The 13,668-nt window shown below is 35.6% G+C and overlaps 1 protein-coding gene across 6 annotated transcripts in view; it reads left to right on the top strand.

Moving 5' to 3' along the window:
- WASF1 (WASP family member 1) overlaps nt 1-8,007 on the top strand; it is a 68,589-nt gene extending 60,582 nt beyond the window's left edge. For 5 of the 6 annotated variants that reach the window (XM_029945483.1, XM_029945485.1, XM_029945487.1 and 2 more), the window contains 5 exons: nt 575-692; nt 2,184-2,356; nt 4,196-4,375; nt 5,473-6,101; nt 7,143-8,007. In XM_029945483.1, coding sequence (XP_029801343.1) covers nt 575-692; nt 2,184-2,356; nt 4,196-4,375; nt 5,473-6,101; nt 7,143-7,300 — 1,258 coding nt within the window. In that variant the 3' untranslated portion in view covers nt 7,301-8,007. The remainder of the gene's footprint in view (nt 1-574; nt 693-2,183; nt 2,357-4,195; nt 4,376-5,472; nt 6,102-7,142) is intronic. The other variant, XM_029945484.1, reaches the window with a different exon arrangement.
- Nucleotides 8,008-13,668: the final 5,661 nt, after the last annotated feature.

The following is a 13,668-nucleotide window of genomic DNA, read 5'->3' as shown; positions in this document are numbered from 1 at the left end:
TTTGGGGGTAATTTCACATGATTTGTTAAATGGGTAATTTAAGATACACCACACATATCCTGAATTAAATGGTAGTCAGATACTTATTTGAAGCTGTTTTGTCACTGTGCAAGTCATTGGATAAAAATAACGGTTACTACTAGAATGACTATTAAAGGAAATGTGGGGGGTATCATAAGGTAATAAGTAAATTAGAGTATTGGCAGATACTCTCTGTAATGTCTCTGTTGTAAATGATATTATTGCCTTTTCAGGGTTTTATCTTTGGCAGAACCTTTTGTAATTACCGAAATTTCCCAGAAGACTTTTAGAAAAATAGGTATTGAGCACTAGAGATGAAAATTGTCCAGCTTTTCTTCAGATTAGTAACACCAACACTGAAAAACACCTCATTTTCCATTTTTCTTAGTTTTTTGTCTGATTTGTGAAAAATATCTTCTTAATGCAGTATTCTAATTTATTTTGTCAGTATTTTTACACATTCTGTATTTCACTGATAGAAGAAACATTTTAGTAAAATTCTGATTGCCTCTCTAAGTCTTACTGAGAAATGTTTCGATACTTTTTATTTCAGAGATGATGGTAAAGAAGGTTTGAAATTTTATACGAATCCTTCATATTTCTTTGATCTATGGAAAGAAAAAATGTTACAAGATACAGAGGATAAGAGAAAGGAAAAGAGGAAACAGAAGGTATTACAAGAGATTCAAAAAGTTGAAGTTAGTTATGTTCATGTATTTGTGTTTTGTTGCATACACAGAACTTTATTAATCTTGTACTTTGTCAGTTTCATAATGAAGTCTCTGTAACCACACAGGAAGATCACAGAGTCCTTGGGGAACAAATAAGCGCTCAGACTCTTCTATCGTGGCACGATAAGTGCCGCAACAGAGGTGTGCGTGGAGGGTTTAGGTAGCCCAGAACAGCTCCTGCTTTAGCCAGAGGACGGTAAACACCTCCAACAACGCTTATAATAAATATCAAAGAACAAATAAGAATTACTGGACCAGGAAAGAGGAGGGCATTCTGGTAAGAAGGGATGAAGGAATTCTTGCAGATATTGGCTAAGTAGATTAATATTTTCTTAACTAAGATCACATCCTAAATATTTTGGAAAGATTATTAAAGTCCTTCTAAATTCCCGTTATCTGTCTGCTGCGTTATCATATCCTACTTTGTAATAAAATTCATTTGGATCTGTTTTATTCCATGTTGATGAGAACTAGCAATAAAGAAGGAAGAAACAAAATTGGATTTAGGCAGAATTATGAAAGAGGCACAATCTGTCCCCCTCATCCCTCTGTTTCTTCTGTAACTATCTCTCCTCCCCTCTCCTCCTTTTTCCCCATAATGCCTTCATGTTACTATTTCCTCTACTAGACAGTATCCCAGTGTTCTAGCGAGAGTTTGCAAACTGGTGCCTGGCAGCTCAGAATATGCCCGAACCAGTGTTTTGTTGGATGAACACAGTGGTTTTAAGGTTTTTTGAACTGGAAAGCCTTAGATGGACATGCTTGTTTAGTCACTGTAGTCCCCATCTTATGCCTGACTTTCTTGATTCATGCACGTGATCTGCTTAGCCCCTTTGGGCATTTGGCTTTGTTACACCTATTCTAGACCCTTCTGTGCTTTTTCCCACAATTTGATTTATTTTGTGTTTTATTTTTTTAATATCCTGTTTTCTGTTGAGTGATACAGTTAAAATGAGTTAATTAGATGGTTGGATTTTTTCTAATGCATTGGTTGGCTAATTGGTCACTTTCCAGATTACATAGCCTTAATAAATTTTCAGGTTTTGGTTAAAAGTAGACAGTGCCATTAATGGTAGAAATTTCACTCATTATAGCAGCAAAAACTAATAGATGTGGGAGCAGAGTTGGTGAATCTGTTTTTCATCTGCAAGGACTTTCTCACCTCAAATTTTATTATTTAGGCATACTATTTTTATCTGGTGTGACAATTCAAATTAGAAGTTGAAGAATCATGACAAGAAACTTGGATTGCAAGCAAACTAAGATTTAACTCTGAACATACAAATTAACTGTCTCTGTGTTACTTTAACTATATTATGATGGCATTGTCTTTTTCAGTATTAATGTTAGAATTTTATTTTGATTGTTATAACTTCTTTTTAAAAACTTAGCACTTCAGCATTTGGCTTTGTTTCAATACATCTGTTATAGCAGAAAAATCTAGATCGTCCTCATGAACCAGAAAAAGTGCCAAGAGCACCTCATGACAGGCGGAGAGAATGGCAGAAGCTGGCCCAGGGTCCAGAGCTGGCTGAAGATGATGCTAATCTCTTACATAAGCATATTGAAGTTGCTAATGGCCCAGCCTCTCATTTTGAAACAAGGTTTCTTTTCTTTTGTTTGTTTTTAACAAAATTGATGATAAAATACTGGCTTTATTTCTAATATTTGTGCCTCTTAAGTGTTAGGTCCTGAACGGTTGAACCAATTATTTTAGATATAGAAATAATTTTGAAATCCTGACCACTGTGAGCCTACTAAAGTCTGATCATGGGCAGGTCATTTTCATACCTGGATTTTAGTTTTGTCTATAGAAAGAGGTGGTTGGAGCAGATGATCTTCCTGGTTTCACATGAAATCTTAGCTCTCTCTCAGTATTTTAGGCAGAGTCTGCTAGAACTTCATAATAGAGCAATGGGATCAGGAATTTTTTTTAAATATTACAGATTCACTAAATACAAAATAGGCACTGAGAAAGGGTAATACTTTGTTTCTTTTTCTTTCTCCTGACTTCCTTTCTATGTCACATCTCACACCTCAGTTATACCAGGACTTTTTAAACAAAATCACTCATCCCCTTTTGGCAGAACTGTAGAATAGGTCTTTTTCCTTTCTCAGTAGCCAGGGGCCCCATCTAAGTAACATGCTGCCCTAATAAACATTATACTAGTATCCCTTTGTAAAGAGATTTGTGTATGTTGACTGATTGTAGTTATTATTATATAATAAGTATTGATTTTTGAATGGAAAAGAACTTAAAGTTTTCTTTGGAATAATACATGTAAATTATTAGGCCAATATCTAAGCCAATTTAGGAGTAATATACATGTAAGATATTTATATGCATTACTGAAAGAAAAAGACTGAAAGAATTGAGATTGTTTTTAAAATAATAATCTATAAATAAACATCTATTTCTACTACTGTTAAGTAATTACAGTATTACCTGATCCAGTAGGATAAGTACAATATAGTTGATCCTTGAACAACAAGGGAGTTAGGGGCACCAATCCCTTGTGCAGTTGAAAATCCACATGTAACTTTTGACTTCCCCAGATTTAACTACTAATAGCCTACTGTTAACTGGGAAGACTTACTGAGAACATAAATAATCCATAACACGTATTTTGTATGCTATGTGTATGTATACTGTACTCTTAAAATAAAGCTACAGAAAAAATGTTAAAATCATAAGGAAAATACATTTACAGTGATTTACTATAAAAAAAATACTCATATAAGTGGACCTCCTCAGTTCAAACCTATGTTCAAAGTCAGCTGTAATTTCTAACTTGCTTTATGTACATGTGTCCCCAACATGCACTACAGTCAGTAAATATTTATCAACCTTCACATGCCCAAAGTGTCTAAACTTTTGCTTAAATCTGATCTTTGTCATTTATTGCTCTGTTACTCGGGTTTTTTTTTGTTGTTGTTTTTTTTTGGTTTTTTTTTTTGAGTACCCTAACACCTTTGAAAACATCACAAAGACAAAACAATGTAGTCAGTCATCCTTGTGGTGCTAGTATCATGGAAGCCTTTGCAAGACCTTTGGGAGCCATCTAGGTTTGAGATTCCAGTTTTCATATCCTAGCTTTTTGTCATTGGCATCTTGTTTTAAAAAGATGAAATAGGGGTAGATAGCTTTGAACACAATTTGCTAAAAGTTAATTCTTGTTTATGAGATTCTGTGTGTACTACTTTTTATCCTTGTGAGTCTAATTAGTATTATATTACAAAATAATAAAATACTGCAATGAAAGGTGGTACTATGAGCAGCATTCTTTGTTTTAAAAGCAACATTAATGTATTAAATTTCTAAAGTTTCTTAATAGTGATTAAAACATTGCCATTCAAAAGATAAATTTTAAATGTCTCCTGTACAACACTTTATGTCACCAGTAATTCAAGAAAAATACACTGATACTGTGTTTTTTTTTTAGACCTCAGACATATGTGGATCATATGGATGGATCTTACTCACTTTCTGCCTTGCCATTTAGTCAGATGAGTGAGCTTCTGACTAGAGCTGAGGAAAGGGTCTTAGTCAGACCACACGAACCTCCTCCGCCCCCTCCAATGCACGGTGTGGGAGATGCGAAACCCATACCCACCTGTATCAGGTATGTTGGGACAAGCACTTGATATTTCTTCTCGGGTTGGTAACCTTTTTCTTAAAAAAGGATCAGTTAGCAAATGTTTAGGCTTTATGGACATACGGTTTCTGTCATAACTACTCGACTCTGCCATTGTTGCCTGAAAACAGCTATAGATTATACATAAATGACTGTGTTCCAACAAAACCTTATTTGCAAAAACAGGGAGCAATTCAGATTTGACCTGTGGGATGTAATTTGCTAGCCTCTGATAAGAGCTGACCCATTCTTTCGGGAAAATTGTCGCTAATGAGAATTTACTTTAAAGATTAGAGTGTGTTTCATTTTACTCTACCTTTATTATGAAGCACATGATGTGTAGTATGTTAATGAAAATTATGAATTTTTAGAATGTGGTGAGGGACTAAAAAATGGGAACCATAGATGTGATTATAAGTGTTGATTTGATATTAGGGGGAGTACTCTGAGAATTTGAGAGAGACTAGGCAGTTGCTCATAATTTTTAGTAAAGCACTTTTGACATTTAATTAGGTCCATTGCTATCCAGATTCTAAAATTTTTAATAGATAGAGATCAACTTTATAATTTTCAGTTAAAAAAGATCAACCTCTTGTCACTGAGTCACTCAGTGTTTCATCCTCAGGAAGGAAGAGAGTCATAACTTTCCTTTTGTGGTTTGTAATTAGTTGTTATTGATTTAGCTGAAATGACATATGATGAGTCTTACTAGCATCAATGTAAATGCACCATTGTAATGCCCACAGTTATTGCTACAAATATTGGAATATGATAAATGTTGAGTCATTATAAAGACTCCTATCACAGCATAAAATTGAGCATTTTATTTATCAAAGTAAGCCTAAAATGCTTGAGAGTATTCTCACAGGTGCATGAATGGATGATACCATCTAGAATATTACAGATAAAAGCACCACCTATTAATTTTCTTGGTGTGTTCATTTCATCTTAAATACTGAGGAATTTTTAATTTCTATAGAAACATGTTAATGTATCTACCTTGATATAATTACTGATAGTCATATATGTCATGTGGTTAGGTTTTTCTCTTTGAATAACTTGCTAGGATTTCTTTATCATTTCAGTTCTGCTACAGGTTTGATAGAGAATCGCCCTCAGTCACCAGCTACAGGCAGGACACCTGTGTTTGTGAGCCCTACCCCCCCACCTCCTCCACCACCTCTTCCATCTGCCTTGTCAACTTCTTCATTAAGAGCTTCAATGACTTCAACTCCTCCCCCACCAGTTCCTCCCCCACCTCCACCTCCAACCACTGCTTTGCAAGCTCCGGCAGTACCACCACCTCCAGCTCCTCTTCAGATCGCCCCTGGAGTTCTTCACCCAGCTCCTCCTCCGATTGCACCTCCTCTAGTGCAGCCCTCTCCACCAGTAGCTAGAGCTGCCCCAGTATGTGAGACTGTACCAGTTCATCCACTCCCACAGGGTGAAGTCCAGGGGCTGCCTCCACCCCCACCTCCGCCTCCTCTGCCTCCACCTGGCATTCGACCATCATCACCTGTCACAGTTGCAGCTCTTACTCATCCTCCCTCTGGGCTACATCCAGCTCCATCTACTGCCCCAGGTCCCCATGTTCCATTAATGCCTCCATCTCCTCCATCACAAGTTATACCTGCTTCTGAGCCAAAGCGTCATCCATCAACTCTACCTGTCATCAGTGACGCCAGGAGTGTACTTCTGGAAGCAATACGAAAAGGTAACCTTTCTCAAGGCTATTAAAAGCATTGCTTATGGTAGCATTAGAAACTTTCTAAATATTTGACACAATAACATTATCCTCACTTATAAAATTATAAATGATCATATTTTTGCACAAATGGTTTAAGTTTTATTTATTTTCAGAGAGAGTGTGTGAGTAGGGGAGGACTAGCAGGCTCCACACTGTTAGTGCAAAGTCCGATGTGGGGCTCTGTCTCACAAACCATGAGATCATGATCTGAAGCCAAAATCAAGAGGCAGATGCTCAACTGACTGAGCCACCCAGGCACCCTTAAGTTTTTTTAAAGGATTTTCCAGAAAATATATCACATTTAATTATTTTCCTACTTAGTAGGGATTCTTAAAATGTTTATCAAATGAATGAGAGTATCAGACTTACAAGTTATGGAAAATTTAATTAAAACCCTTTATGTTATGTTTAATATGTATGGTACCTCCTTTAAAAATGGTATTTTCTTCAGTGTAAGGCTGTCCATTTGGTGTGTCAGTGACACTTGCTCCAACAGATGCCTTTACAGGATTAAAGTTTCTCCCTTAGTAACGAAGGAAAGACTTCTCATATTCATTCACTTATTCAGCCAATGTTTCCTAAGCTCCTACTATAAACCAGACACTAACAAAATAGAGTGAATAATAGTGTCTTTCCCTCAAGTACTGGGGAGAGTAAAGCCACAGAAAACATACTCAACAATGTTCATTTGACCACTTGTTAACTTTTTAGGAGGGGGCTGCTGAGTAGGGAGGCACAGCAGACAGATTATCACGGCTAAATAAACTGTAGATATTCACTGTGCTAGCTGGTAAGTTTGACCAACTAGTATCACAGATAATGAAAGAATTAATTGACCAAATTAATATGATTCTAAATATGATCCCTTCAGATTCTTTTTAATAGATCTTGGTTTTTACTTTCCTCTTAGTATTTCTCAAATGTGTTTGACTTTATTCCAGAGAGATTAATAATATGTTGTATTTAGTATCTTGGTTTACAATGAATGCTTTGGTTTTTCTCTATCAGGTATTCAGCTGCGCAAAGTAGAAGAGCAACGTGAACAGGAAGCTAAACATGAACGCATTGAAAATGATGTTGCCACCATCCTGTCTCGCCGCATTGCTGTGGAATATAGTGATTCAGAAGATGATTCAGAATTTGATGAAGTAGATTGGTTGGAGTAAGAAAAATACATTGATAAATATTATAAAACTGAATGCAGATGTCCTTTGTGGTGCTTGTTCTTTGAAAATGTTTGGTCATTCCAGTGTTTTGCTTTCTTTTCCTTATGATAAATAACCCTTTTCCTCCATAATTTTTTATTTCTAAGAAAAATATTAGCATATACTTCAAACTAAATGTTTTACAGTGGCTTATCTTTTTTAATTTTTCCCTGAAAAGATAATTTGGTCAAATAAACCACTAAGTATTAAGCATGGACAGCTGTTGTTAGAGTAGCAGATTCAGTTTTTTGATATATCTTAATTGTGCACTTTGTGAATTTTAATTTAAAGAAAGCAACTGAGATTGAAATCTTGAGGGCAGCTGTATCTATTAATGAGCCTTATTCCATTTCTGATGTTTTAAAAGAAGAAACACTGCCTTGATTATATGAATACACTCAGAAAGTACATTTAGCTAGTAGTATTGAATTCTCTTAAAGGAATGCTTGAATTTTTTTTTAATTATTGTTTTACTGTTTTTAAATATTTGCCTTATTTGAATGTTTAGCAGTACCCCTTCCCACTTATATATTGTGTGGTACGATTTTGCTTGCCTATAAGAGTTTAAAAAATTTCCATGTGAAATACTCGGACATAAACATACATGTAACTTACATTAACTGTTAAGATTAACAGTCTGATTTAATAAATGGTTCATTTTAAAGGTTCATGGATGTTATTCTTTGAATAAAACTATTTCTGATAATTTGTCAAATATATATAAAGTAGGTTTTAAATACATAGGTAGTAAGTAAAAAAATTTAGAAACCACTTAAGCTTATGATTTCCTCTTAATTATACAGATTCATGTTGTCTTGTGTGTAAAGATAGCTTTTATATCATTTTTTTCCCTAAGGTCACAAAATCAACATTTTTTATACCTCCTTCTGCTCTTAAATTAAAATCTCAATTTGCTGTCTAAGTCAGTACACCTTGACTTAGTTTAACAGCATTCTTGAAATCATATTTTGCAGTGATAAAGGAACTTGTTAATGTTTACACAATCCCGATTCAAAGATGGAGGGAATGCAGCATTCATAGTAGATTGTGTTCATGTGAAGTTTTGGTAGCTGGACTGTAAAAGTGCAGTCTTCATCCTTGTTTCTACCCCTTTTTACTGTGCAGTTTCTGGCTCCTCCCACCAAGAGATAGGTTCTTTTCCCTCCCAAATCTTGAATCTGAGTGTTGTTGAGACTTGTTTGATTGAGTCAGTAGCATTGACCTCTGGGTCACCTGCTGGAAGATCAGAAACCTCACACAGAGAGCTTTGCCGGGTGAGACCGTCTTAGACTAGCCAAGCAAAGCTCACCTGCTGACCAACTGTAAACAGATGAGCAAGGCTAACCAAGATTAGCCAGGCCCGGAAGAATTGTTCAATTGACCTGTACATTTATGAGCAAAAGAAATAATACTTATTGTCTTACAAAACCTCAGTTTTGTGATGGATTACTTCACACAGCATTATTACAGCACAAATAGATCGCTGATAGATGAGGTGATTGGTAACTTGATAATTTGAGGGTTATTTAGGTAGGTAACTAATGACCTGTACCCTTTGTGGAATAGGAATGAGGAACTAAGTTCTATTGTGGCAGTAGTTTGAACATAAAAAATTTTTTCCTAATAGCTCTAATTAAGAAAAGATTTGCTTTCCTCTTTTGGGTAGCTTTGCCTAGAACAAGAAATTGGATGGGCATTTGAGATTTCTTTCTAACTTTACAAAAATAAAGCTCAGTTGTGGCCAGTAACCAAAATGTAATGGTACTGGCATTGGAGTACTTAAGGGTAATAAAAAGGAAATGGTTGAAGATCTCTTAATAATAGAAGTGGATCCATTTTGTAGCCTGGCAGTACATATCTTAAATTGTTTATGATAGATATTTTGTTGTTTTTCAGAACATTCCTGAGAGATAAGAAAGTGCCCACAGACTGAAGAGGGCATATATGTTGTGTCTATTTTGAAATCAAAATAACCTTTTGGTTTAGATATTCAGCCTACGTTGGTAGAGAATTTTGGAACAAATCATTTAGTGGTCAATTTTAATACCATAAGAATGAAAGTTACTGGATAATTACTTTCTTCTTATTGAATTATATTACTATTCCATTAGGTCACGAATTATAGAGGTAGAAAAATGAATTGTATATCATGGGGAAATAATTGGCATCACTTGTTTGTCACCTCTTTACCTTCATATCACTAAATTCAACAAACACTTTTTAGTCTCTAAGTTAGTTGACCTTTAGTCTGTATATATCAAACACATACAGAATATATTTGTGTATATTTTTCAAAAGCTGTCTTTGGTTTTTGTGTGTGTGACACTGTTCCTTCTCCGCAATAATGGGAGGACAGAGGAGGAGGAGGGAAATACCTAGCAGCAGTGCAGTTGGGGATGACAGTCATTATAGAGAGAAAGAGAGTGTGTCTATAACTTTTTCTGAGGTGCATTTGCAAGCTGCATATTTATAAGTAATTTAAGCTATAACTACCACTTTTCATAACTTAATCTATTTGGGCAGACGAGATGACTTCTGAAGCATTTTCATGTTATAAATATTTATTAAAGGACAATTAAGGAATATGCTCATTTGGATTGGGCTCTGTAAATTATGAAACGCCTCCATTCATTTCCAGAAAGCCCTACCCTTTATCAACCATCTTCCATCCATATTTTTATGAAGCCTTCTTAGGTCACCACAACTAAAGTTCATATATATTCCTTTTCAATTTTTCTAATTCTTTTACTATAAGCGTTCTTCGAGTATACTGAAATCTGTTTTGCATTACAGTTATTACCTATTTGAACTTGCCAAATAGATTACTCACAAGACTGCAGGGGCCTTGTCTTAAATAAGTAACTCATAATTATCTCTTCTTGTAAACAGGTTCAGAACTACCTTTTTTTTTTTTTCTGTCCACTAGGGCTCTTAAAATCCTATCTTCCTAGGCATTGTTCCTGCTTGGAAAAAATTTCCTCCGCTCAGTAACACAGTTGAACTAAAACTAGTCCTAACTTTATCGAAACTCTGTGTGTGTGTGATATCTAATAAATGGAAAGCATAAGACTGACTCTTTTGGCCAAAAGGTAAAAGTCATTAATATCTCTGAAGTCTTTTCTTAAGGCAGAGAGCAAAATTGAACAAATATTTTTATTTAATAAGAATTTCACAAATTACTTTCAAAATATATCTTTAACTTTGCCCTTAGTAAACATATGACGGCTGTTTGTTTTTTTTATTTTCACTCCACTGCATTTACCTTGGCCTCAGCTTTTAAAAACTACCTCTCTAAACTGGAGCAAGTACAGAATAAATTATTTAAAGCTCCTAAATAGTTTAAGAAATTCCTTCTGGAGTTCATGAAATCTGTCTACTTAATAAAAAAAAAGTGTAAATAAACCAATGCAAGATATTAATCATGTAGTATCAGAATTTAACGATGGCTTTGCTCTGTGGAACTAATGAAAATGCAATATCAAAATACAATATTTCTAAGTTGTGTCATTTAACTGGGATTAATAAATCTTACTGAAGCCAAACAATGCATAGGAGACACTTGTAATCCAAAGAATAAGCCTTTTCCTCCCTTTATTCATTGCTGCACGAAGAACAAATTTATTTATGTTCTCCGTGACTTGGCTGTCGAATGCATCAGTAATCTCCGTTGCTTTTCAAGCCTGACAGCGGGCTCTGAATAAAGAATGAGTACCAGCCTTGAATGAACATTTCAGGCACTTTTTTTTTTTTTTTTTTACAGACTAGTTATCAATACCTTTTTCTCATTATTGTAAGGCCAGCTGCTCTGACTTTTCTTCCTTTAGAAAAAAATTCAAAGCACTGACCATGTATTGAAATCATCTTTCTCATAATATTTATAGTTTCTCCTTTTCTTACAGTAGAAAAAATTTTTAGTGATAATGATTTTGAATATTTATACTATCTATATAAATATGTTCCTTGTGTATATGTGTGTGCTGTACTCAAAGACTTATTGATAAGTTTCTTTTTATCCATTCTGACCTTGGTCTAGCTTTTTCAATACTGCTGTTTTGATACAGGACATTGATGTCCCCAGGAGTAATAAAGTTTTCTGTCCACTTTTTTGTGTCAGAAACAATACAAAAGACCTAGGAACTATGAAATGACAATATGTCTTCTATTGTAACAGCTTCCAATATTACTTAAAAGTATCTATTTCATTCTTACCTTTGCAAACCATGAAATGTTGCACTTGTAACTGTAAAGAAAATCTGTAGCAAGTATCTATCTAGACCATTCCAGATAAAAGACTCCATCTCCTATCATGCTTTATTTTTAGTTTTTAATTTTAATTTTATATTTATGGCCTTTCTTCTAACTTTTTTGATGATTTTCTTAATGCCAGCACAATTCTTTTGCTGGATATTGGGGCCCCAGCAATGAATAGACAGAGCCCTATTTACTGAGCATACAGATAAATTAACAAAGAACAATGAGTGTTATGTTAGGGAAGCACATAGCACAGAGACCAAACATAGTCTAGGAAATCAGGAAAGGCCTCCAAAAGGAAATGGCATTTAAAGTTTGAGGTGGACCTAGACAGATAAATACCAAAGTGAGTGTGGACAGCCTACCAGGCAAAGGAAATAGATGTGTGAATGTCCGGAAATGCTTGATGCAAAGAGTGGTATAGCTAGAAATAAAATATGGGGCGCCTGGGCTCAGTTGTTTGAGCATCCAGCTTCAACTCAGGTCATGATCTCACCGCTCATGGGTTTGAGTTCTGCATGATCTCACCACTCATGGGTTTGAGTCCTGTGCTGACAGCTTAGAGCCTGGAACCTGCTTCAGATTCTGTCTCCCTCTCTCTCTGCCCCTCCCCCGCTCACACTCTCTCAAAAATGAATAAATTTTAAAAAATAAAAATAACTAGAAATGAAATAGGTAAGCAAGAGCAAATCGTGAGAGGGTTAGGAGTATACATTTTATTTTGTGGACCATAAAATTGAGGAAGTGACATAGCAGAATAGCACATTGGAAAGATAATTGGCAGCTACAAAGTGGTAAATGAATTAGAGAGTAGTAGCCTTGGAGATCAGAGATCAGGCTGTTGTAACAGATAACAGATAATAATTAGGGATTGGTGGTGACAAAGGAGACAGATGAGATAGATTCAAGAGAAATTTAAGATGTGGATTACGCTGGACTTGGTAATTAGGGGGGAGTCAAGGGTCACTTCTAGACTCCTGGCTTACTGATAGACCAGTGGAAGAGGAGCAGGTAGGGCAGGATGGGTGATGCAGTGTGAGACCTAAGGCAGGGAAAGAGTAACCTACATGGTTGGTGGGAAGAATTAATCTTGGATTTGTTAAAGGCAGCCTCTTCGCAGAAAGGAGAAAAGGATAGATGTGTAAGCAATTAGATTTAAAATTCTGGTGCCAAATGTTGGGAAAATTTTCTTCTGATGGCATCTGTTTTCTCTTTGAGGTAGATGACATTACTGCTGAGGATGATTGGGGAGACAGGAAGAATGTCAACAGTTTTAAGAAAAGAAAAGTCATTAAAGACTTTTCATGAAATAGTCATTGTGAAAAAAGGGAGAACTTTACAGGAAAAAGGAAAGTGTCAGTCTTGCAAGCATAGTTGAGATTGGTGACCACGAATGTATAGTGACTCCAGGCTACACTATGATATTCCCCACCCAGGAGTCTGAAAATAGTTGTCAGAAGGAAACTGGGATTCTTTCAGAGTAGAGTTTTGACTACATTGTAGGATGGAAGGACTATTTCTAGGAAAGATTGGTTAATCTCCTTAATATCTTAACCCCGTGATTAAAACCTCATGTTGCAGCTCTTCTCTTCGGATTTGCTGTAACGCTAGTTTGATCTTCTTTTCTCATTAAGTACAGTCGCAGGCTCTCCTAGATTGTCAAATCATACAGATGAGTCTTCTCTTGTTTTGGGACTATATTCCACCTCCTCTAGATTCAACATCTTCTTGGTTCTCTTTCTATATGTTATGCAACTCCTCCTTTCCATCCTGTTATCCCTGCAGAATTCCCGCTCTACTCCCATTTTAACACGTTCCACTACCCTTTAGTCTCTTATCTTTCAGATCTAGAAATCTTCCAAGGATACTGTCAAAGATAATTCTGCCATCAAGGTTATGTAATTCAAAACAAGCAGCAAGGGATTTGACTTTTTATCTCCCTTTCATGTCTGAGTTACTGCATCTGCCTCATTTACTCAGTCGGCAGGAATCCATTTTCTTTCGAAGATACTTTCCTCAACTCAAAAAATGAACACTATGCTTGATTCTCTTGATTTTGTTTTTTAGAGATATAAAAT

Source organism: Suricata suricatta, chromosome 7 (assembly GCF_006229205.1).
Source record: "Suricata suricatta isolate VVHF042 chromosome 7, meerkat_22Aug2017_6uvM2_HiC, whole genome shotgun sequence".
Taxonomy (NCBI): domain Eukaryota; kingdom Metazoa; phylum Chordata; class Mammalia; order Carnivora; family Herpestidae; genus Suricata; species Suricata suricatta.
Note: the sequence above shows the minus strand (reverse complement) of the source record. Positions and strands in the feature narration are given on the sequence as shown.